The following is a 25303-nucleotide window of genomic DNA, read 5'->3' as shown; positions in this document are numbered from 1 at the left end:
GCTGATTCTACTTAACATATGAAAAATATTTGACATTTTCCTACCATCACAGCTGTAGTGGATCTTCCTTATGTCCAATCTGGATTATTGCAATAACTAATAATACTGCAGACACCTTGCATTCAGTATTTTTCTCTCGTTCCCACACTATGTCTAATATATTCTGTATTACCACCAGATTGAACTTTGTAAGACACAAGGTTAGTGTGACTGAAGAACTGACTTTTAAATTTTATCTAAATTTAAAAACGGAAGCAGTGCCAGATATTTTCCCATTACTGACAACTTTGTTTTGGTAAGACTGCATTTCACTTTAGTCACTGCACTGCATAGATTTTTGTATTATACTGTGCATGTTGTATGTATATGTTGTGTCTAACATCACACATAAACACATCACTGATCTAGTTGGTGTCAAGAAATTGATGTATTTATTTGAATATTTTATGAAGACAACATGAGTTACACTGATATGAAGGAAATAATTGGTAACTTACTTTAATTTAAATTAGCATTCTAGTTTTAAAAAATAAGTGTGTACATTTAAAAAATTTTAAATGAAAGCATACTACTGATGCAGAATCAAGTGGATTAAGTACTATGGCCAGAATAGTTAAAAATAAGAGACTGGAAGAAGATATACTGTGAATTTCATGATGAATGACAATTGCAATTTGCTGTGACAGAGCAAATCAAAAAAGCTGTTTGATTATGGAAAAAAAGAACATTTAAGTTAATGAAGTGGAAAATATTGTGAGACATTTTCAGCAAATACTAGTAAATTTGATGAGAAATTTCCTCTTGATAAGCAAATAGGAATAGATGAAATTAGTTGCCTAAAATCTGAATTAAGTGTGCAATGAAAACTTTAAATAAATTTTAAACATAATCTGAGCTTATAACTCTGTCTAGCTATAAAATGGCTTTGGGTCTTGCCCAAAAAAAGGAATCAACTTTTAGATGGAGAGATAGCAAGATAAATGATTAGTTTAATTGTGGAAATTTTATTATGATTTTATGAGCAAAGACTAAAAATTATATTTTATAAAAAGTGAAAAGAATCTTCAATTAAGCCACCCAACAACTGCCCTTAGAATACAAGTTCTTTCTAACAATATCAAAAATCAATTAACTTAAAATTTGTAAAGCTACACATATTCTTCTTTAGTTTCAGATGAGTTGTACAATATGAGATACTGCCCATTTAATACTCTGGGTACATTGTATCACAAAAGGCTTCCAAATCAAAAGGAAATTTTGTGAATTTGCAGCCTAAAAAATCAGATTCATAGCACAGATATTTTTGAATTTTTTATATATGTCAAAAAACAATTCCCACTAGGTATGAAAAAAAATAATTTCTATCACAATGGATAGTGCTCCGACAATGTTACACTAAAAATGTGGATTCCTTGGAATTTTAAGGCAAGAGACTAATGTCTTCCTAATTGCTTTCTTCACAGTATGAAAAGTAATGGTTTAGAATATACACATAAATATTATGAATCATTATTACTTTATGGAACTGTTGAAAGAGGAAACAATGAATTTATTTATGTTTTTTGCCAATGCGCATTGGTTGAATGATGACAGAGTTTTACAAAGATTTACCATACTTTGAACTTTGAGACTTAAGAGAAATACTTGCCAAGTATTTCATAATCAAAATCTCCCCAAATGACAATGTGATTTATGTTTTCTTACCATATCATGCTGCATATGAACAAACAAAACCTGAAACTCTAAGGAAAGGAAAAGCGTTTCTTGTGACCTAGCTAAAAGGGTAGGAAAATTTGTTGAAACTGAAACTTTTAATAAGTTAATGAAAATAATTTTACATATTTTCTAGATGAATCAACATAGAAAAAATTCACTGTAATCAAAAGTACTGTAAAAATATGCTTGCAATGAAGAAGTAGGAAATCTTAGTAAAGAAACAGAAACTATAAAAAAGTACTAAAGAAAAATTCTAGAATTGAAAAATGCAATATCTGAAAATAAACATTTGATAGATAAGCTTAACAGCAGAATTGAGAGGACAGAAAAAAGAGTAAGTGAGCAATAGAAATTATCCAATCTGAAAAACTGAAAAAAAAAAAAAAGACTGAAGATAAATAACAGAGCCAGTGACCTGTAGGACAATATTAAAAGATTTAACATATGACTACTTGGAACCCCAGAAGGAGAAGTAAGGGCAGAAAAAATATCTGAAGATATAATGGCCAAAGTTTTCTGAAATTTAGTGAAAGGCATAAGTGTACAGATTTCAGAGGCTCAGAGAACCCCCAAAAGGATTAACACAAAGAAAACTATACCAAGGGACATCATGCTCAAACAGCTGAAAACTAAAGGTAATAAGAAAATCTTGAAAGCACAAAGAGGGAAATGACACATTACACACAGAGGAAAAATAATTCAAATGACTTCTCATAACCTATAGAGGCCAGCAGTCAGTGATATAATATCTTTTTTAAAAATATATAAAACAAAACCCAGGATTCTATAGCAAGAAAAAAAAATCCTTCAGGAACAAAGCATTTCAGTAAAAGAAACAATGAAAATTCACCACCAGCAGACATATACTCCAAGAAGTGCTAAATTAAGTTCTTCAAGCTGAAGGGAAATGATACCAGATAGAAATTTAGATCATTGGGAAGGAATGAAGATCATGTGAAAAGGTAAATATGTGGGTAAATATGAAAGACGATGGTGTTTTTTTTGGTCTTAATTTCTTTAAAAATACTCAAGACTGTTTAAATTTCCAAGTGGAATGGTGATGTGACTTTCTGTGGGCTACTTCTTAATTGCAAAAAACAAAAAAATCCCCAAAAAACTAGTACTGATACAATGGAGAGAGCTGGTGGTCAATACATGAATCAAGAGATCAAACATAGCTTCACTATGTGCCACCTGTTATTTTACAATATTGAGTACACAATATTATCTATGAAGTTATCATGTCAAAAATGTTTAATCTGAAACCTAATCAAGCCTCTAGACATAACATCCAGTTCAGAATAAATGCGAGGGATAGAGAAACAAGCCCACTCAGAGAAAAATTAGTACAAATACAGAATGTGCAACATTATATGGTTACTTCTCCTGAGTCTTCAAAAAGTTTGTCACAAAACAGGTAGAGGATAAGTGTTTGACCAAAAGAGATTCAATAGCCATAATCATATAAAATATGTGACCTTAGTTTGGTTTTAGGCTTAAAAAAAAAAAAGCCAGCACTTTCAAAAGACATTCTTTAAAAAATTGGAGAATTCTGTAAATGGGATGAATATTACAGAATATTATAGGTCTACTTTTGTTTTTTAGGTGACAGTGGCTTAGTGGTCATGTAGAAGATAATCTTTAAATCTAGCAGTTGTATTTTTGAGTTGTATGTTGATTTTTTTTAGAGGTGAAGTGATACCTAAAACATTCACTCAGAAGGCACAGCAAAATTATATATATATAAAATCTATAATATATGTGAATCTGTATATATACATTTTCATGAGAGAGAGATACTAAATATAGGTGGAGGGTAAATAAACCTTCATTGTACCATTGTTGTACCTTTTATGTAAATTTAACATTTTTCAAATACTTGAGGAAACCTTCTCCAAGTCAACATCTGTCTTTTGGCTACCCATTGTTAATCTCTAATTTCCATGAGTTGTAGGGAATGTGGATTGTATGTTATCTGTATTATAGAAATTATTATAAAAAAATTTCTTCAAACCACTTTCCAATTTTTCAACAGCTATATTCTGAATATTCAAAAGCATAGGGTTTCTTACCATTATTAATCTTCAGGGGGATGAGCTTTGAATAAAAAAGTTTCTTGTTTAAAACATTCTATGGGATTTTGTCCAGAATTAATTATCTGAAATGAAATATGGATGAGTGATGATAGATTTTTAAAATATGCTCACAGGGTCTTCCTTCCACATGAATTTATTTATAGTAATACTAGTAATTATCATTAAAGAATGATACAAGATTTAGTAAGCAAATACTCTGTGCCAGATGCCCTTCCAAACAATCATATTTTATGTTAAATAATTTAATCTTTACCGTATCGTTAGGTGGTAGAATAGTGATAAATGTTAAAGGATGTGTCATGGCTAAAGGCTTTCTGACTCTCATTACATTAAGACTTTCTCGCCAATGTGAAATCTTTGATGTTGAGTTAGTTGATAGCAACGAGTAAAGGCTTTCCCACATTCCTTACATTTATGTGGCTTCACACCAGTATGAATTCTCTGATGTTGAGCAAGTCGATCGCTACGATTAAAGGCCTTACCACATTCTTTACATTCATAAGGTTTTTCACCAGTATGAATTCTCTTATGTTGAGAAAGACCTGAGATAGAACGGAAGGCCTTCTTACATTCTTTACATATATATGGTTTCAAACCAGTATGGATTGTCTGATGATAAATTAGTTGAGAATTAAGTCTAAAGGTTTTTCCACATTCCTTACATTCATAAGGTTTCTCCCCGGCATGAATTGACTGATGTGTTTTAAGGTCTCCAACACGACTGAAGGCTTTCCCACATTGTTTACATTCATATGGTTTCAAATCACTGTGAATGATCTGATGTTGAATAAGGTAAGAGTGGAGCTTAAAAGTCTTCCCACATTCTTTGCATTCATGGGGCTTCTCGCCAGTATGAATTCTCTGATGCTGTGTAAGTTGAGAGCCTCTACAGAAGGCCTTTCCACATTCCTTACAATCATAGAGTTTCTCGCTACTATGAATTCTCTTATGTTTAAGAAGGCTTGAGCCCCTACTAAAGGCTTTTCCACATTCCTTACATTCATGAGGCTTCTCACCAGTATGACTTCTCTGATGTTCAATAAGTAGATAACTGCGAACAAAGGCCTTTCCACATTGTTTACATTTATATGGTTTCTCACCAGAATGAATTTTCTTATGCTGATAGAGACTTGAACGATGACCAAAGGCCCTTCCACATTCCTTACAAATATAGGGTTTCACACCATGATGAATTTTCTGATGGAGACACATATGTCGGTACAACCTAAAAGTTTCCCCACATTCCTTACATTTGTAGGGTTTCAAACCAATATGAATTTTCTGATGTTCAGTAAGGTGAGAATGACGTCTAAAGGCCTTCCCACATTGCTTACATTCATAGGGTTTCACACCAGTGTGAATTATTTGATGTTGAATAAGCTGGGAATAAAACCTAAAGGCCTTCTCACATCCATTACATTCAAAGGGTTTCAAATCAGTGTGACTTTTTTTATGTCTAATAAAATCCTGGAGAACTATAAAGACCTTTCCACATTCCTTACATTCATAGGGTCTTACACCACTATGGTCTCTCAGATGTTCAATAAGGTGTGAATATTTCCTAAAGCCCTTTCTACATTCCTTACATTCATATGACTTCTCTTTAGTGTGAAGTCTTTGATGTAGAGGAAGGGATATATGTTTCCTGAATATCATGTGATTAAAATATCCCATTTTAGGTTTCTGTTGTCTTTCAAATTTAGTTCTGTTCTGTGAGTCATTTCTGAAAATAAACGCCATAACGTTGAAGGTTTTACTTCTATTCATTGTCTCCCGATGGTATGAATTTACTTCATAACTGCTTTTTTCTGAAGATAATTTGTTGCTCTCACTTGTGAAATCAATGTCTGAAAGAAAATGAGAGAACGAACAAATGCTATTTTTCTTGTACAAGGGGAAATATAGTAAGAAGAATAATAAATTGACAAGTATATCCATTAGAAGTAAAAGGGTCATAAAATTCTAAAAAATGTGATGAAATTTTTTAAAGGCAAGAAGGGCTCAGAAAATTATTAAAGCTAACATGAGAATGTAAAGTTTGCGAATAGGCAAAGAGAAAAATCAGTAGTTCTCATATTTAGTTGTGGATCAGTATTTCCACAGGAATTTCTTACATATACAACCCTTCTCTTTTGAGAGAGTTGAAGCAGAAAAGAATAGCTTTATTTGCTTTGCCAGGCACAGGGGGCAACAGCAGGCTAATGTCCTCAAAACTGTGTGTGCCAACCTGGAGGGGTGTAGTGAGAAGTTTTAAAATAATGGTTCAAAGAGGGCGTGATGTATGTATATACTACCCTTTAGATATCCACTGAGACTGAGTGAATCAGAATCTGTGAGTAGGTCCTGGTCATCTACATTTTTAATATTCTCTACCAGATGGCTCTCTATGTAATTTTTTCAATGGTCTGTCTTTATCTTAGAGTGAAACCCAAGCGCATAACCATAAATAAGAAGACTCTGTCTTACTTCTACAAATTCATTTCAAGCCCTTGACATCTTTTCCCCTATATCTGACCACACTGCATCTTTTCAGCTACTAGAACATACTGCAACTTTTCCCATTGCCTGTGGCTTCACACGGATGCTTTACCTTGCAGGAATCCTCTTAGGTGGCTTCTCTAAATGATTGTCTTCAGGTGTTACAAATCACTTCCTCAGAAAGGCTGGCTCTGCTAACTGTAAGTAAATTCATATCCTTTATTCTATATTCCAACATCTAATTCTTTGTCTTCATGATGCTTTTCTCTCGTACATATTTATTGTCTCATTTGTCTTACTATTTATTTTCTTATTCTAAAGCTCAAGTATGAATTCAAAACTTCTTTCAACTACCACTGAAAAACAAGTTCTACCACAAGGTAAGTATTAAATAATGAACTGTAGAATAAAATAGTGAATTAAAAAAGGTAACTTGGATGAAAATCAAGGTAAGTAAGGATAAAAATCAAGGTCAGTGGAGAAGGCAACTGAGTAAAATAATGATCTAGTTTCTGAAAATTATGCAACAGTTACCAACTATCTCTCTCTGACTCTAATCTCTCACACTTTATTGCCTCAGTAGCGGGGCCAAATTAGCCCTAGACTAAAAGCTGTTCTGGACCCAGCTTAATAGAGCTTAAAAGCAAACCATGAAAGGATCAACAAGTCCCATTTACTGAATCCCAGAACAAAGTCCCCCGATCCAGCATTCCAACACAGTAAACGTTGCAATGTCTGGCACCTAATACAAAAATTATCAGGCATGCAAAATAGTAGGAAAATATAACCCTTCCTAGGAGAAAAATCAAGAAAAAGAAACAGAGCAAGGAGTGACACAGATAATAGAATTAGTAGACAAGGATATTTAGAGAGCTATTATAAATATACTCTGTATTTTCAAGTAGCTATTTTCTAGTCATCTCTTACTTTTCTGTAGCTTTATCCTTTGTCAGAATCCACATATAAGAGGTCATGGGGAAAATTTCCCCCAAATTCTTACATGTTCAAACTTTTGCACTTTAATGACAAACCATCCAGGCCTGACTCTTCCAATTTGTGGGAAGGCTCTTGATGACTGATGCAGTTTCTTTAGTGCTTGTGAGAGTTTTCATATTTTCAATTTTTTTCTTGAGTGTTTGTTTTGTAGATTAAAATTTTCTAATAATTTATTTCATTCGATTTTTCAGTTTTTGGCATAATGTTTATCAAAATTAGCATCATATTTTCAAGGTTTCAGGATTTGTAATGAGGCCCCCTTTTTTCTTACATAGATTCACGTTGAGAGAGTTGCACCAATTTTATTAATTCTTTGAAATAACCAAATTTATAGTTTTGACTTGCTCTTTTATATGTTCAGTTCTTATTTCATTAATTTCTGTTCTTTCCTTTATTATTTTCTTTCTTCCACTTTCTTTAAGTCTGTTTTGCTCTTCCTAACTTACCAAATGGATGGTTAGCTTATTAATTGTCAGCATTTCTTCTGGAAATAAAAGATCCATTGGGAGAGTAAATTTAAAATCCAAACAGATAAGAGCCATTAAAGGAGTGGTGAATTAGCCCTGAAGATCTACCACCGCTTTTCCCCTAGAGAAACTCACTGATTCTGAGCACAGTGATAAAAAAGAGGTAGTTGAGTATTACCAAACTGAAAACCAGCACTGACCCAGCTTAATATCTGCTATTCTATCAGACCCAGAGAGGAAAATGTTAAGTTCTCTCTGGCGGAAGATACCACTATCTAGAATCTCTTCAATTCTTTTGTACACAATGTCCAGCACACGATCACTATTACTAGTAACTTGGAGAGGCATTACCATATGACAAATAACAAGAGGAAAAAACAGAAACAATAGAAGTAGACCCACAGATGATACCAAACAATGAAGGCATACAAGAATTCCAAAATAACTACTGATGGAAGAGTTTAAAAAACAGATGAGGGACTTCCCTGATGGTCCAATGGTAAAGAATCCACCTTCCAATGCAGAGGATGTGGATTCGATACCTGGTTGCGGAACTAAGACCCCACATGCCACGGGGCAACTAATCCTGCACACCACAACTACTGAGCTCACGTGCCTCAAAGAGAGAGCCCAGGTGCCGCAAACTACAGAGCCCATGCGCCCTGGAGCCCATGTGACACAACTAGAGAAGAGAAAACTTGCACACCACAACTAGAGAGAAGCCCGCACGCCACAACGAAGAGCCTGCACGCAACTAAGACCCGATGCAGCCAACATAAGAAAAATAAATTAAATTTAAAAAAAAACAGGGACTTCTCTGGTGGTCCAGTGGTTAAGAATCTGCCTTCCAATGCAGAGGACATGGGTTTGATCCCTGGTCAGGGATCTAAGATCCCACATGCCGAGGGGCAACTAAGCCCACATGCTGCAACTACTGAGCCTGCTCACTCTGGAGCCCACACACAACTAGGGTGAAGCCTGCTCGCCTCAATGAAGAGCCCGCATGCTGCAATGAAAGATCCCACATGCTGAAACTAAGACCTGACACAGGCAAAAATAAATAAATGAGAATAAATAATTAAAACATAAAAAATAGTAATAAAAAGACAGTAAATAAAAGAATTGCAACAGGTAACTGGAAGTTATAAAAGACAATCAAAGTGAATTTCTAGAGAGAGAAGTTCTCAAAAGATCTAACGTAGGTATAACTGGAGAGAACGGTCAAGTATTGTCCAAAAACTGAACAAAGACACTTCTGAGTAGAATCTATCAAATTACTGAAAGCCAACATTCTCACTGCTATAACAGAAAATACTCAAAAAGATAATGATCTTGACTCATTCTACCACTGTAAAAATTACAAAGTCTCATCTGTAATAAAGAGAAAACCAGGACTCTATGTTACCTGTTCTCCATGTAGGTGGATTGGCAATTAAAATAGAATATTTATTGACATTATGAAAATACACACAATTTGACATTTGTTTTCTTTGCCAGTAGTTATGCAGAAAATTCCCAGAATTCAATCCTTTGGTCATTTAGAAAAAGCAACTGCAGGATGGATCAGAAGGAGGTAGGAAGGTAAATGAAGGACAGAGAAGATTTAGGTGCTGTCATGCTGCGAAGCAACTAAGCCCATGCGCCACAACTACTGAGCCTGCACTCTAGAGCCTGTGAGCCACAACTACTGAGCCCGCGTGCCACAACTACTGAAGCCCTTGCACCTAGAGCTCATGCTCCACAAGAGAAGCCACCACAATGAGAAGCCTGCGTACTGCAACGAAGAGTAGCCCCTGCTCGCCACAACTAGAAAAAGCCCACATGCAGCAACGAAGACCCAATGCAGCCATAAATAAATAAATAAAATTTTAAAAAAGATTTAGGTGCTGAATGAAGGTGCTTATTTCAATCTAACAAAGCCCAAAATAGTCCTTTGAGAATATGGAAATTTCGCTAGTTTCTTAGCACAGAGCATAAAATATACAGTAGAAAAAGTGGATATTCCAGATAGCAGATTCTACATTACTTCAGGCAGATGTCCTTACCCAGTGATATCAAGTTAGTATAATTCTCCAACATCACATCTCTGTACAAGTTCCTCTGATCTGAGTTTAGGCATTCCCACTCTTCCTGAGAGAAGTCTATGGCAACATCACTGAATGTCAGTGGCACCTGAAATGATAAATTCATGTATTATTTGTAAAAGTAGAAAAAAAATTTCAAGATGGAATATTGAGTTGCAGTAGGGGATGATATATAAAAACAAGTAGGCTGAAGTTAAAGATCATGACATGGGTAGATCAGAATAAATAATAAATAAATTAGCATATCTGAAGTAGATTCCCTACCCAATCTTGAAGAATCCTGTTGGAGCACAAAACATTTAATTTTAATTTTCAAAATTTTCTTTAACCTCTTCCCCACAGTTCAGTATTATCCACCAGATGTGGTTCTCATCTTCCCTTTCTACAATCCCTTACTGAACTTCTGGTTCTTGAGTTAGAACACACTAATGTAGAATGATCCAGAACAACACTGAGTGACTCAAGCCAAGCAATCTCTCTTCCCCTACAAAATGGGCCTCAGAACCCTATTCACTTCTCAGTGATTCCTTAGCCAGAACCCCTCCTCTCTGTAGGCAGGCACCAATCCCATTTCAACCCAAACCTAAAAGCTTTTCAAAGCTGAGATCTCATCTAACACTGAGACTGAGACCATTCGAAACCAAATTCTCCCTTATCTACCTGGAAAACTATGGAGAAAGTTCTCCCTCTTCTGGTCAAAGAGGACCACCATTTCTATACAATGAAACTACAAACCTAACAAGGGAAGCTAAAATACTTCCTTCAAGGTACTTCACCCCTTTACTGCTCCAACACTGCTCTCGAGAGAAGACTGAACATATAGAAGAGGAATAACTCATTTGATGAAAAACTGAAAAATCAGTTTGAAAAAAGGGAGCAAATAGGGAGGACACCATCCTTCTCTGTAAAGGCAGCAACTGTGAAACAGGCTGAGATACAGCTTTCCTAGGAAGGAGGTTTTGGGATAAAGAATGAAAATATTATCTGAATTAAAATTGTAATATTTCAGGAAGGAGAGACATCCACTTACCCGGCCCATGGTTTTAGAACTGCCAATCATCCTCAGAAGCTGAGTCCAGAGAAGCCAGAGCTGAGGGAGGAAAAAGAAGCCTTGAAACCCAATGTAGCTCAGAACTCCCAAAATTAAGGTAAGAGAGCCTCTCTTTTTTCTTCTTTATTCCTGTTTCTCGCCATCCTTGCCCACTCTCTGCCCTCCCAAACACATAAACACATGTCAGGGGATATGAGACAGAGTCCAGACAAACTCAAACCCTTTCCTGTGTCTGGGAAACAAGCCTCACAAGCGTGGATACAGAGCAGAGGCTCTCTTGAACCAAAGCCAGATCCAGACACGCCCCTCTGGCCTATTTCTCATTCTGATCATGCCAGATGTACCCAGCTTGGGTTGTCCAGTCACACTAAGCGGATCCTCCCCAATTCAGCCCTACCTTCCAGGGTTCAGACCAGGCCATACAACACAAACTTCAACAACCTTCATGTCCTCAAGGTGGACCTGGACTCTGCCAGACAAAAGGCAGAAAACAGGGACTTCCCTGGTGGCGCAGTGGTTAAGAATCCACCTGCCAGTGCAGGGGACATGGATTCGAGCCCTGGTTTGGGAAGATCCCACATGCCGTGGAGTAACTAAGCCCGTGAGCCACAACTACTGAGCCTGTGTTCTAGAGCCCTCGAGCCACAACTACTGAGCCCACGTGCCACGACTACTGAAGCCCATGTGCCTAAAGCCCGTGCTCTACAACAAGAGAAGCCACCGCAATGAAGAGTAGCCCCCACTCGGTGCAACTAGAGAAAGCCTGCGCGCAGCAAAGAAGACCCAATGCAGCCAAAAATAAAAAGAAATAAATTTTTTAAAAAGGCAGAAAAGAGTAGGGACCAACTTGGAAAACTTGACCACCATAAAACTGTCTGCCCACGTGAAGCCAGAACTTGACTCCAAGGTCCTCTGGGCTGACCAACCTGGATTTCCCTATCAGGATCCACTTTGCTTGCTGGCATGAATCACTGCCACCCAGTACTCACAGGGAGATGTGAATTCATACTCACTAAAGCCATACAGTAATACATAGATATTTGTAACCTTCTATGTGATAGCTGCGCTATACACATTAACATTTAATCCTGAAATGTGCTTATTAACTCAATTCAGCAGATGAGGAAATAAAAGCTCAAAGAAGTAAAGGTATTTTCCCATATCACAAACTATAAGTAGAAGTGGTGTTTTCAATCACATTTCTATAATTATAAAGTCAACTTTTTTTTGAACTGTTGTCTCTGACACCCAGATTTTTTGTTTCATTATATGAAACCTGAACATAAATAATTAAGACAGCACCTGTCAAAAGATTTACTAAAGAGATGTTTTAAAGCAACAAAGATAGTACAATTTTACAGGTATTCAACTGTCAGATTTTAAAAGTTGATGATACACCACATATTAGTAAGGCTGTAGGGAAAAGAGCATTCTCATGCTGTCCTATAAACCTGTGAAAACCTAGTGCAATTGAGACATGTACGAAAAATTGTGCATAAGAAGAATTTAACAATGAAAGGCCGTTTCTGAGACTCCACCTAAAGGAAATAACTGTAAGATGTGCCTAGAGATGTATAAAGGAATATGATGATAGACACTAGTTAAAATGAAAAAAAAAACCGCTGGAGAAAAATCTAAATGTACTTAGATGGGTAGTTAATTCAATAAAGTATATTCATTCATATAATGGAAAATGAAACAGATACTGAAAATGATTGCGCAGATCACTGGTTCTCAATAGGGGGTGATCCTACCCCCCAGGGCACATTTGGCAATGTCTGGAGACATATTTGTTTGTCAAAATGTGTGGAGGGGTGCTACTGTAACTAGTGGGTGGAGATCAGGGACGGTGCTGACCATCCTACAAGGCATAGGAAAGCCCCCCACCACAGCTAAGAATTATCTGGTCAAAAATATCAACAGTGCTAAGGTTGAGAAACCCTGACATAGACTTATTAAAGGAAGATAACGTAATCCAGAGTCTCTATAATATATTATCAACAATGCCAGTATATGATAAAACTTACGAAAAATGCAAAGAAACAGGAAAGTTACTGATAATCAAGAGAAAAATCTCAATAGAAATAAACCCAAAGATGATCCAGACAATGGAGCTAGTAGACAAGGACTTGAAGATATTATGATTAACATGCTAAAGAAAATAGAGGAAAAGATGGACAAAATGGAATGCAAAACGGAGTATATCAATAGAGATTTAGTAGAATCATAAAAAAGAGACCCACATGAACATTTTATAGTTATAAAAATATAATATCAAAAATTTTAAATGTATTGGATGGATTTAACAGCAGAAAATGGTATTAATTAACATAAAGTCAAATTAACAATAATCTTATGCAGAGAGGAAAAGAAAGAACAGAGCTGAATGTAAGAGAAGTACAAGAAACAGACAAAATGTGGAATTGAACACCTAAAAGAAATAGAACGGAAAATTGATTTGAAGAAATAATGGACAAAATCATTCCAAATCTCATGAAATACCTTGATACATAAATCAAAAAGCTCAGCAAACCTAACCGGATAAAATAAGGAAATTCTTACCCAGGCATATCATAGCCAAATTGTTGAAAAACAAAATTGAAAAACATATCTTGAAAGTATGTAGTTTAAAAAAGACATCAGTTATAAATAAACAACAACAAAAATAGTTCTTATCTCAACAGAAACTTTAGCGGCCTGAAAAATGGAATCGTATCTTCAAAGTGCTGAAAGAAAAACCCCTGACAACTCTGAATCTTATGCCTGGAGAATATATCTTTCAGAAATGAAGGTAAAATAAAGATTTTTTTGAACAGAAGCTGAGAGAATTTCTGATCAACAGACCCACAATACAAGAAATAGTAAAGGACAGCAGTCAGGCTAAAGGAAAATAATCCTAGATGGAAGCATGAATGTGCCAAAAAGCAATGAACAGCTGTGGACAAGTAAATATATGACTGATATGACTAAACAAATGGACTGTTTAAAGGAACCAAAACTAGAATGCTTTGTGAAGATTGTATTACTGGAAGAAGGAATGACAATATCAGCATAAATGGATTTAAACTATTGAAATGTTCTTATGTTATTTGATATGTGGTTAAAAAACCCTACTTTTTTTTTTTTTTTTCTCAGCTGTGCCATGCAGCATGCAGGATCTTAGCTCCCTAATCAGGGATCGAACCCATGCCCCCTGCATTTCGAGTGGAGAGTCTTAACCACTGGACCGCCAGGGAAGTCCCCTAAAAACCATATTTTAAAGAAGACTGTATTAAAGATGCACCCTATATGGGGAAATATGTATACATATAGCTGATTCACTTTGTTATACAGCAGAAACTAACACAACATTGTAAAGCGATTACATTCCAATAAAGATGTTAAAAAAAAAGATGCACCCTATAATAGCTCAGGTAACTACTAAAAGAATTATACAGAGATGCACAACTAAAATTGCTAATAGAGGAGATTAAATGGAATAATGAAAACTACCTGATTAATTCAAAAGAAGGCAGGAAAGGAGGAATAAAGAAATGAAGAATAAATGGGATAAACAGAAAACATATAGCAAGATGGCATATTTAAACCAAACTATATCAGTAACTGTAATAAAATGTGAATGGACTAAACATTGCAATTAAAAACTAAGATTTTCAGATTAAATTAAAAACAGGATCAATTACACTGCTTATAAGAAACATACTTTAAAGACACAGATATGTTAAAAGTAAGAGTGGAAAAGTATATTAGACAGTAATTAGAAGCACACTGGTATATTAACAACAGATAAATAGACTTAAATGCAAGAAGTATTATAAGTAATAAAGAGATATTTCCTACAATTCAACAAGAATATAACAGTTATCCTACATTCCTTATACTCCTAATAAGATAGCTTCAAAAGCAAAAGTCAACAGAATTAAAGGACAAGTTTATAATTAACTTTAGAGATTTTTTATACCCTCCATTGGTAACTGATAACAGGAAGAGAAAAAAAAAATCAACAAGGCCATAGCAGGTTGAACAGGAATAACCAAAATGACCCAATTGAACATTATACTCCCAAAATACAGACTACACATTCTTTGCATATTTTTCAGAATATTCTGGGCCATAAAATAAGTATCTATAAACTTCAAAGGATTAATATCAAAGAATGTATATTTTGGAACTCAAAAACAGGTATTTCTCAAATGTTTCCAAATATAAAAATTCACTTGAAATAAGTACAGGTCAAAGAATAAATCATAATGGAAACTAGAACATATTTGGAGCTAAATGATAATAAATGTATGGCATAACAGAGCTTGTGAGATGCAGTCAAACCAATGTTTACAATGATATTTTTAGTTTTAAATATATATTTTTTGTTTTTGTTTTGTTTTTACAAATGCTGCAGATAAATGCCATTCATTATCTAATCACCACTGGTAAATACTAGGTGTACTAAAGACATTGACATAGTAAATCAATTAGTAGTGAAATTATTATGAAAATCCTTTGTCAAATTACTACAATGCCAAATAAACTCATAATTTATTTTCTCCCAGTAGATAGCATGAGCATTTATAATGATTGCCCACTTATTATTTTCCTTTCTTATTACTCTTTGATCCCCTTCACCCAAACATAAATTTATGTTTTATAAAAGTAGTATCGTTAAAAATCAATGATCTACCTTTGGAAGCTAGAAAAGGGAAAGCAAATTAAGCCTACAGAAAGTAAAACATACTAAAATGAGTGGCATAAAAAACCCAGATCTATAACAGAGAGAAACCAATAAAGCCAAAAGTTATTTCATTGAAGAGATAAGATTAATAAACCTCTAGCTATACTGTTCAAGGAAAAAATTGCCAATATCAGGACTATAAAAGGAGATATCACTACATATATTATAGACATTATTAAATTGATAACAGAATTTTATGAACAACTCTACGACAATAAACTTGAAAATGTAGAAGAAATTTTAAAATTTCTTGAAAACAATTCAATGAAACTGATATAAAAAATGGAAAATCTGAATATTGTTATATTTATTAAAGAAATTAAATCTATATTAATTAAGGACCTTCCCATAAAATGTCAGGCCCAGAGGCTTCAGTGGCAAATTCTCCAAACAGTTAAGGAATTAAAAATGCCAGTCAAACTCAATATCTTCTAGAAAACAAATAAAAATGGACCATGTCTTGAGGCCCTCATAATTGTGATATCAAAACCTGACGATGACATTACAAGAAAAGAAAACTACAATATATCTCTATCATGAACACAGATGCAAGTATATTAAATAAAATATTAGCAAGGAGAGGCCAGTGATATATATGTCCAAGAGATTTATTCTCAAAATGCAAAGTCACTTTATTTTTAAGAAGCAATCAATATAATCTTCAAACTTTAAATAATAAAGGAGAAAAACCATTCAATCATTTCATTACATGCAGAAAAACCATTTGATAATATTCAACATCAGTTCATGATAAAAATTCTCAGCCAACTAGGAATAGAACTTCTTTAATTTGATAAAGGGGATCTACAGAATAAAACTGAGAGGTAAAATATGGACTAATGTCTTGAGTTCAGGAATAAGGCAAGGATCTCCACTTTTACCACTTCCATTTAACTTTGTATTTGAAGACCTATCCAATACCATAAGAGAAAAAAGTGAAATGAAAGGTATGAAGATTGGAAGGAAGGAGGTAAATCCACATTTATTTGCAGATAACATGATTTTGTACATAGAAAAAAATTTTCAATCCTACAGACTATTAGAATACATGAATTTATTAGAAAGTTTGTTGAATAAAAGGTCACAGTATAAAACAAACAATTATAGTAAAGCAAAGCTATTGAAAAATGAGATTTTAAAAATCCCAACAGTTCATAAAAAACATGAAAAATATAAAACACTTTGGAATGAATCTAACAAAAGAGGTGCAAGACTTTTAGACTGAAAACAACAAAACATTAAGGAAAGAAGTTAAAGAAGAATTAAATAAATGGAAACATATTTCATGTTCATGAATTGGAGGAATCTATTTTAAGATGACCACTTCTCTCTAAATTGATCTACTGATTCAATGCATCTCTAAACAATATCAGCAGCTTTTTTTTAGAACATTAAGAAAATCATTCTAAAATTATATGGAAATGCTAAGAATCCAGAACAGTCAGGGCAATTTTGAAGAACAAAGTTGTCGAATGTACATTACCAGATATCAAGACATAATATAAAGCTACTGTAATTAAAACAGCAGGACTGACACAGGATTGACAAACAGACCAACAGAATAGACAGTCCAGAAAGAGCCCTGTACATATATAGTCACATTTTTTTAACAATAAAAGTCTGACTTAGAGCAGAAAAGATAGTCTTTTCAACAAATGATGCCTGAGCAATTGGCAATCTGTGTGGAAAGAATGGTTTTGACCCTGATCCCACCACATATACAGATGTAAATTCAAGATGGATCATAGGCCTAAATGTGAAAGCTAAAGCAATAAATTTTCTGTAAGAAGAAACAGGAAAATATCTTCATGATCTTGGGGTAGGCAAAATTTTCTCTTTTTTTTGGTTTAATTTTTATTTCCACTTACTTTAGACTTAGAGAAAAGTTGCAAGAGTAGTACAGTTACCTATATACCGCTCAAACTAATTTGAACATCTTACATAGGACAATGGTCAAAACCAGGACATTAACATTGGTACAGTACTACAAATGGCATATCTTATTCAAATATCACCAGTTTTTCCCACTAATGTCATTTTTCTTTTCCAGGATTCTATACATGATCCCACACTGCATTGAGCTGTTATTTCTCCTCAGTCTCTTCCAATCTCCACAGTCTTTCTTATGGTAATAGCTTTCAACTACTACCATAACAAATTACCACAAATTTAGCTTAAAACAACACACATTTATTATCTCACAGTTTCTGTGAACTTGGAGTCTGGACAGTTTCGATAGATGGTCTCCTCATGCTGGTCTTATAAGCTGCAAACAGGGTATCAGCTGGGCTGTGTTCTCATTCAGAGGCTCAAGTGGGGAAGAATCCACTTTCAATTGCATTCAGATTGTTGGCAGAATTCATACGCTTGCGGCTGGATGACTGAGGGCCTCAACTTTTTGCTGGCTGTCAGCTGGAGAATGACCTCAGGTCCTAGAGGCTGCCTGCAGTTTCTTGCAAGGGATGTCCAACACTGCCTTACTTCATCAAGCCCACGAGCAGAGTCTCTAGCTCCAGTATGCTATGATGGAGTCTTTTTTTGTTTTGTTTTTGGTTTTTTTTGGCCGTGCCTCGCAGCACGTGGGATCTTAGTTCCATGACCAGGGATCAAACCCACGTCCCCTGCAGTGTAAGTGCAGAGTCTTAACCACTGGACCACCAGGAAAGTCCCTATGATGGATTCTTATGTGACATAATGTAACCATAGTAGCGACACCCCTTTACTTTTGCCGTATAAAGTAACCTAATCACAGGACTGACATCCCCTCATCAATTTTCTATTGGTTAGAAACAAGTCACAGGTCCTGCTTGCACTCCAATGGAGGGGGATTATACAATGGCATAGACACCAGCAGGCAGGAATCATGGCAGTCACCCTAAAGTCTGTCTATCACACCTAATTCATGACCTCTTCACTTCGGAGGAGTACAAATCATTTAAGTTATCAAACGTCCCTCCACTTGGTTTGTCTGATGTTTCACAATTGGAATGAGGCTCTGTATTTTTGGCAGTACCACAGTGATGCTCTGTCCTTCTCATTGTATGACATGAAAGGGCTCATGATGTCAATACTTTATCACTGATGATGTTAACCTTGATCACTTGGTGAAACTGCTTTCTGATGGGTTTCCCCACTAGAAAAGTACTACCTTTCCCTCTGTTGTTAATAAATATCGTGGGTGATGGGGAATCCTCTGACACTATGCAAACCCTTTTTCTCTTCAAACTTTCACCCTCTAGTTTTAGCATCTACCAGTGGATCTCGTCTGAAACAACGATTACTGTGGTGTTTGCCTAATGGCCATTTTCCATGTCCCTCTTTCCTTCTACACTTAACAACTGGAATTCTACCATAAGGAAGATCTGTCCCTTCTTCCCCAGGAAAAGATGTTTTAAACAGAACAAAAATGCGATAGCCATAAAAGAAAAAGATTGTTAAATGAGCTCAGTTAAAATTAAGAATATCTCTTCATTATAAGATATCATTAAGAAAGTGAATAAGAAGTTACAGGCTAATAGGAGATATTCCCTTTCTCTGTCTGTCTGTCTCTCTCTCTCTCTACACACACATACACACATACACACACACACACACACACACACATACACACAGGTTTATATACACACACAAAGGACTTGTATTCAAAATATATCTAAAATTCCTACAACTCAATAGGAAAAGGAACAAAAGCCAGGCTAAAAAATGGACAAAAGATTTGAATAGACAGTTCATCAGAGTATGTCAAAATGGGCAGTATCATATGAAAAGATGCTCACATTATTTATCAAAAAAATACAAATTAAAATCACAATGAGATACTCCTACACATGCAACAGAATGGTTAAATTTAAAATGATTGACGATATCAAGTATTGGCCAGTTTGAGAAGTAACTAGACCTTGCATACATTGCAGTCGGAGTGTAAATTAAGTTAACCACTTCCACCCCCAGGTATATTCCCAGGAAAAACAAGAACATGTGTCCACAAAAAGACTTGTCCAAGAATTTTCATAGAAGGTTTATTCATAATAGTCAAATATTGGAAACAACTCATCATCATAAGAATGAATAAACAAATTGTGGTAAGGTCATACAATGGAATACTACACAACACTCGGGTTGGGGTAACCTACTGATTCACAAAACAACACGTATGAATCTCAAAAGTTCAGTTTTGGACAAAAAGCAGCAGAGACAAGAGATTTCATTTATATGAAGTTCAAGAACAGGCAAATCTCATCTTGAGTGATAGAAGTCAGTATAATGTTTACTTCTTGTGGGGGAGGGTTCGTTCTAACTGGGACAGGACATAAGCACATCTTCCAGGAGGGGATAGAAATGCTCTATTTCTTGATTTGGGTGGTGTTTTCAAATGTAAAGATTCATTAAGCTATATGCACAGCTAAGATATGTATACTTTATTATATATATTTCCATGAAAAAATGATAGAGACCTTTATTTGATGATAATGGGTAAAACCATTATATTTCAAAATGTTACCCTGTTATGACAAGTAAAATAACATGTATGAATATATGCATGTGCATTGAGGGATGGATAAAAAAATTTGGAGTAAAATGTTTACCGTAGTCTCTTCTTTTGAGCTTTTCTGTACTTTCTGAATTACTGTATGAGAATGTATTACTTCTATAATAAAAATTATAATAGAGCTAATCACTCTCTTTGAGATTGGAGGGTGAAATAAAAGATGAATATGGTGATATTTGGGGTATGATGATGAGGCCTTTTTTTCCTCCAAGGGCTTAAAGTCTCTGAGTTGATTGTCTCATACTGGAATATCAAGGTTCTGTGTCATCAGTCATGAACTTTGATATTCCATAGTTTTCCCTTTTCTGGATTCCCCTGACTCACCTGGACAAATCCTCTTGTCACTACACTCTCCACCTACTAGGCCTGGACTCCTTGTTCCAATTCAGGAATTACACCTGGCTTGGAAACAGAAAAACCTGCACATAAAAGAAATAGAACTTAGGCATGCTGCAGCTCTCAACAAATCCAGACACAGTCCTGTGGTGTAGGGGCAGGGAAGTCCCACATAAGAAAGGCCAAAGGAAAGCCATTCAAGGAACCAGGATGATGGTGCCTCAAGGAAAATAGAGTAGAACAGTCACTTAAATCTCAAATCCCTCAGAAATTCAAACACTTCAACCTCCCTAGAGGGTCACATTAAGGGAAGAAAAAAGCCCCAGAGATCACATTTTGAATTTAAAGATTTGATCATAAAGACTCTGCTTCTATGATTTTTCAGTATCACATCCTTATACAAGTTCTTCTGAGACAGTACAGTTATCACTAGAGACTGTTGCCACATTCCCAAACGTCACTACCCCTGAAGTTACAAAGCCCTAAGTTCCCATATGGCCTGAGAAATTGGAAGAAGTGAAGTTGATCAAGATATAGAATTGGTACAGCATGGAGAGCAGGCGTGTTCAGCATTCTAAACTCAGCAACAGCTGATGTGTCCATGTAATGAAATATTAAAGTCATTAAATGCTAAGTTTGAGAAACTGTTAAGGGAATGAAAATATTCAAAATATCATGTCAGTATAAAAATTAGGTTACAAAGACCAAAAGCTCAATTAAAAAGTGGGCAAAGAATCTGAACTGACGTTTCTCCAAAGAAGACATACAAATGGCCAGTAAGTATGTGAAAAGACCCTCAATATCATAAGTCAACAGGGAAATGCAAATCAAAACCACAAGACCCACTTCATACCCACTAGGATGGCTATAATAAAAAGGAAAGATAATAACAGGCATTGGTGAAAATGTGGAGAAATTGGAACCCTCACATGTGGCTGTTGGGAATGTAAAATGGTACAGACATTTTGGTAAACAATCTGACAGTTCCTCAAACGAGTTACCATATGACCTGGCAATTCCACTCCTAAATGTATACCTAAGAGAAACAAAAATATATGTCTACCCAAAAACCTGTACACAAATGCTCCTGTCAGCATTATTCATAATAGCTAAGAAGCAGAAACAACTCAAATGTCCATCAACTGATGAATGGATAAATAAAACATGGTATATCCATACAATGGAATGTTATTCAGCCTTAAAAAAGAAGAGGGCTTCCCTGGTGGCGCAGTGGTTGAGAGTTCGCCTGCTGATGCAGGGGACACAGATTCGTGCTCCGGTCCAGGAAGATCCCACATACCGCGGAGCGGCTGGGCCCATGAGCCATGGCCACTGAGCTGGCGCATCCCGCAACAGGAGAGGCCACAACAGTGAGAGGCCAACGTACCACAAAAAAAAAAAAGAAGAAACTTCCGACACATGCTACAACATGGATGAATCTATGTGAATCACAGTGAAAACATTATAGTAATTCAAAGAAGCTGGTCACAGAAGACCACATATTGTGTGATTCTAGTTCTACAAAATGTCCAGAGGGGCAAATTAATAGAGACAGAAGGTAGGTAAGTGGTTCACCATGGCTGGGGCAGTTACAGGAAATGGGGAGTGACTGCTGATGGGAATAGGGTTTCTCTTTAGGGTGATGAAAATGTTCTAAAGTTGACTGTGGTGATGGTTTCACAAGCCTGTGAATATATTAAATGTATAAAATTGTACACTTCAAGTAGCTGAATGGTGTGGTATGTGAATTGCATCTCAATAACATTGTTAAAAAATCAGGTTACGAATGCACAAAATTATACAAATAGAAAATACGATTATATTTATAAAAATATATGTACTTATCAATACATATAGAAAAAGTGACAGAAAACAATAAATAGAAAAATATATATAAATGTATGTACCTATTTATTAACATTGCTTATTTGTGTGTCATAGCCTTGGTTTTCTTCCTTTTCCTAAATGTATATTTCAGAAAATTTTAAACAATAGCCATTCCTTAATTTCACACACATACACACACAGATATGTTTTTTATCTTTTAAAGGAGCAACCTCTTCTCCAGAGAGGTGGAAAAAAATCTAACCTCTTCCTCCCCCCTTTAATATCCCTGAACCTGAAGATAAAGCCTAGTACACTCTATAACAAAGGTTCTCAAAATTTTATCTCTGGGAACTTATCAGAAATGCAGATTCTCAGCTCCATCCCAGACCCACTGAATTAGAAATTCTGAGGCTGGGGCCCAGCAAACTGTATTTGAACAAGCCCTGCAGGTGATTCTGATGCAGCTTACATTTGAGAACGAATGCTGTTCTAAAAACAGTTCCTGTGTTTTTACTGAAAAGTTTTACTTCATTTCCATCAGTTCCCAGTACTTGAACCAACCCTAATTTGTTTGTCTATAGAAATGTATGTCTGTGTAAACTGGAGGCTATGATGTTTTGTATACATTAATGGTAGTCTCAATGCTGCTTCCTATTATATATTCCTGATTGATAGATTTATTTTGCTTCTGAACCTGTCCTCCTAGCTAAGATGTCCTGCATACAGTTGTCGCATTTACTGTCACTATGCATTTAACATCACTAGAATAAAAACGCTAAGGTGTAAAATCCATTTTTCTTCACAGAGTTCTCATAATTTGATCATATTCTGGCAGTGCTGCTATAAACAAAATGATGTCTCTTCCTATCAACTCCTGAGGCAGGTCACCTGAATTTCTCCAGTGGCATTTCAGATCCTCTATCTTACTTATTCCTATCCTGATTTCTTTTTTTTTTAAATTTTATTTATTTTTTATACAGCAGGTTCTTATTAGTTATCTGTTTTATACATATTAGTGTATATATGTCAATCCCAATCTCTCAATTCATCCCACCCCCCTTTCCCCCCTTGATGTCCATACATTTGTTCTCTACATCTGTGTCTCCATTTCTGCCTTGCAAACCGGTTCATCTGTACCATTTTTCTTGATTCCACATATATGCATTAACATATGATACTTGTTTTTCCTCTTTCTGACTTACTTCACTCTGTATGACAGTCTCTAGGTCCACTGATTTCATTTTTTTACTGGATAACAAGTCATTTGAGGATAGCAACTGTATCTTCTTGTCATTGTGTTCCAATGAATACAAGCATAAATATCTGGTATTTGACTCAAATTTCAAAACCAGAAATTTATCCTTAGGTATGACTATAATAGAACATAAAGATCTATGCATAATGATGTTCATTATAGACTAATTTAATTTTTAGTCAAAAATAGAAATATAATAGCTAACAGTAGGCCACAGGTTAAATAAATTATGGAGAGAAGGGCTTGGGGACCCTGACGGGGTGATTCCTCTGCATGGCCATATGATTTACAGATATGTCAGTACCAGGCAGGACATTTCAGCTGAAGGAAAAGAAGGATTACATGCCTTTAAAGTTAAAGTGTGTTTTATGAATAATGAGGAAACACCAACTCACCTGAACTTAAACTTCTAGTTGTGTAACAAAAATTCTTTCCTCTCTCAGTATCCTTTTTTTCCGAGACAGGCTGCACTGGGAACAGAGAAGGCAATCATGAGACATCAGGATTTTCTTGGAGAGCACATTCACTTACAAAATACCCTCCCTCCATGACCATACCCCTTTACCCAGTCCACCACAAACAACCAAATGGGAGTAGGAAGGAGACTGGGACAGCGTTGACCTTTCCCAGTGTGAGAGAGGCCCCGTCACTGATGTCTAGGGTGGAATCTGTCTAATTCACAGCAGGTTCCTGGGGCCAGAGTTTTGGAAATGCTGTGGTTGTGAAACATAGCTGGCCCCTCGGAACTTTCTAAGGGGACCCTCCCAGGAGGGTATCCTACTCCTGGGACCTTATCAGGTCTTCCCAGAAGCCTGTCTTGGGGCCGCATCCAGCTTCAGAAAATCTCATCTCATGATCAATTGCTGGGATCCTCCATTCTTCCATTCTAAAGCTCAGAATCTGGCTTCCCTCCTTTATCTGCGCCTGACCCCAAGTGGCTGTGAGAGGAGAGGGCTGAGGAATCAGCGAAGTCTAGAGCCAAGAGTTCCAGTGACAACCCACATGGCCACACAACTCTCGCTCATCCATAAGCCACGCAGTTAAATAAGCACAATCGCCCAGTTAAATAATGACACACAAACGCACACATTGTCACGGAGACACGTCTACACCTACACACACACACACACACACACACACACACACACACACACACACACACACAAATATCTCAACAGGCATACAAATCTTCTCTGCTGCTCACGCAGACACGAGCCTGAGACTCGAGGCCCGAGAAGATGCGTCCGCGCCCGGAGCGTCCTTGCCTTGAGCGCCTGTCACCCCCACCGCGGGTCCCAGTCCAGCTGCAGTGAGAGACTATGGAAGCTTCCACCCATTCTTATCTTTGGATACGATCTACTCACCACGTAGGGACCACAGCTGCTCGGCCACCGGAAGAGGACGCAGGGACCGAGGCTGATGCGAGCCCGGCGGCTTCTGGGAAATGCAGTCCACCCGGAACTGTCCTGGCGCCGGGAGGGCGCGGTGTTCCGAGTGCGCAGGCGCAGGCGTGTGGCGGCACGCGGCGGAGGTTGACCCGACCTCGGGAGGACTGTGCCTTCAGGTAGACCTGCGTACGTGGAAAAGGTGAGTGGAATATGAGCCCAGACTGTAGCAGTCCGAGCAGGCGCTTGGGGACTTAAGAGCCTCAAACCTGCGTGCAGCAGGAGGAGGAGGAGTCGGTGGTGGGCTCTTGGGTACGGTGGTTACCTACGTGTG

General features: G+C 36.4%; 3 protein-coding genes across 12 annotated transcripts in view; 2 read left to right on the top strand and 1 right to left on the bottom strand.

Moving 5' to 3' along the window:
* The window catches only part of ZNF283 (zinc finger protein 283), a 58301-nt gene extending 36027 nt beyond the window's left edge, over positions 1 to 22274 (top strand). The window contains exons 8-10 of the mRNA XM_030874024.3: positions 6410 to 6490; positions 6612 to 6670; positions 17668 to 22274. The gene's annotated coding sequence lies outside the window, so the exon portion shown is untranslated. The remainder of the gene's footprint in view (positions 1 to 6409; positions 6491 to 6611; positions 6671 to 17667) is intronic.
* On the bottom strand, positions 436 to 25012 carry ZNF404 (zinc finger protein 404). 6 transcript variants are annotated; one of them, XM_030874026.2, is made up of 6 exons: positions 24949 to 25010; positions 23980 to 24054; positions 20491 to 20585; positions 10868 to 10927; positions 9799 to 9925; positions 436 to 5659 (listed from the first exon to the last, which is right to left on the bottom strand). In XM_030874026.2, exons 4-6 carry the CDS (start codon positions 10895 to 10897, stop codon positions 4137 to 4139), a joined length of 1680 nt encoding a protein of 559 aa, XP_030729886.2. In that variant the 5' UTR covers positions 10898 to 10927; positions 20491 to 20585; positions 23980 to 24054; positions 24949 to 25010; the 3' UTR covers positions 436 to 4136. The 6 variants fall into 6 exon arrangements, with proteins under 6 accessions (XP_030729886.2, XP_060144975.1, XP_030729885.2 ...); XM_060288992.1 differs by having other exon boundaries at positions 23980 to 24049; positions 24949 to 24999; XM_030874025.2 differs by lacking the exon at positions 20491 to 20585 and having other exon boundaries at positions 23980 to 24049; positions 24949 to 25012.
* Positions 24864 to 25303, top strand: part of ZNF45 (zinc finger protein 45) — a 29540-nt gene continuing 29100 nt past the window's right edge. For 4 of the 5 annotated variants that reach the window (XM_070044183.1, XM_070044182.1, XM_070044180.1 and 1 more), the window contains exon 1: positions 24864 to 25171. The gene's annotated coding sequence lies outside the window, so the exon portion shown is untranslated. The remainder of the gene's footprint in view (positions 25172 to 25303) is intronic. The other variant, XM_070044184.1, reaches the window with a different exon arrangement.

This window comes from Globicephala melas, chromosome 19 (assembly GCF_963455315.2).
Source record: "Globicephala melas chromosome 19, mGloMel1.2, whole genome shotgun sequence".
NCBI classification, from domain to species: Eukaryota; Metazoa; Chordata; class Mammalia; order Artiodactyla; family Delphinidae; genus Globicephala; species Globicephala melas.
This window is presented reverse-complemented; position numbering and strand designations above follow the sequence as displayed.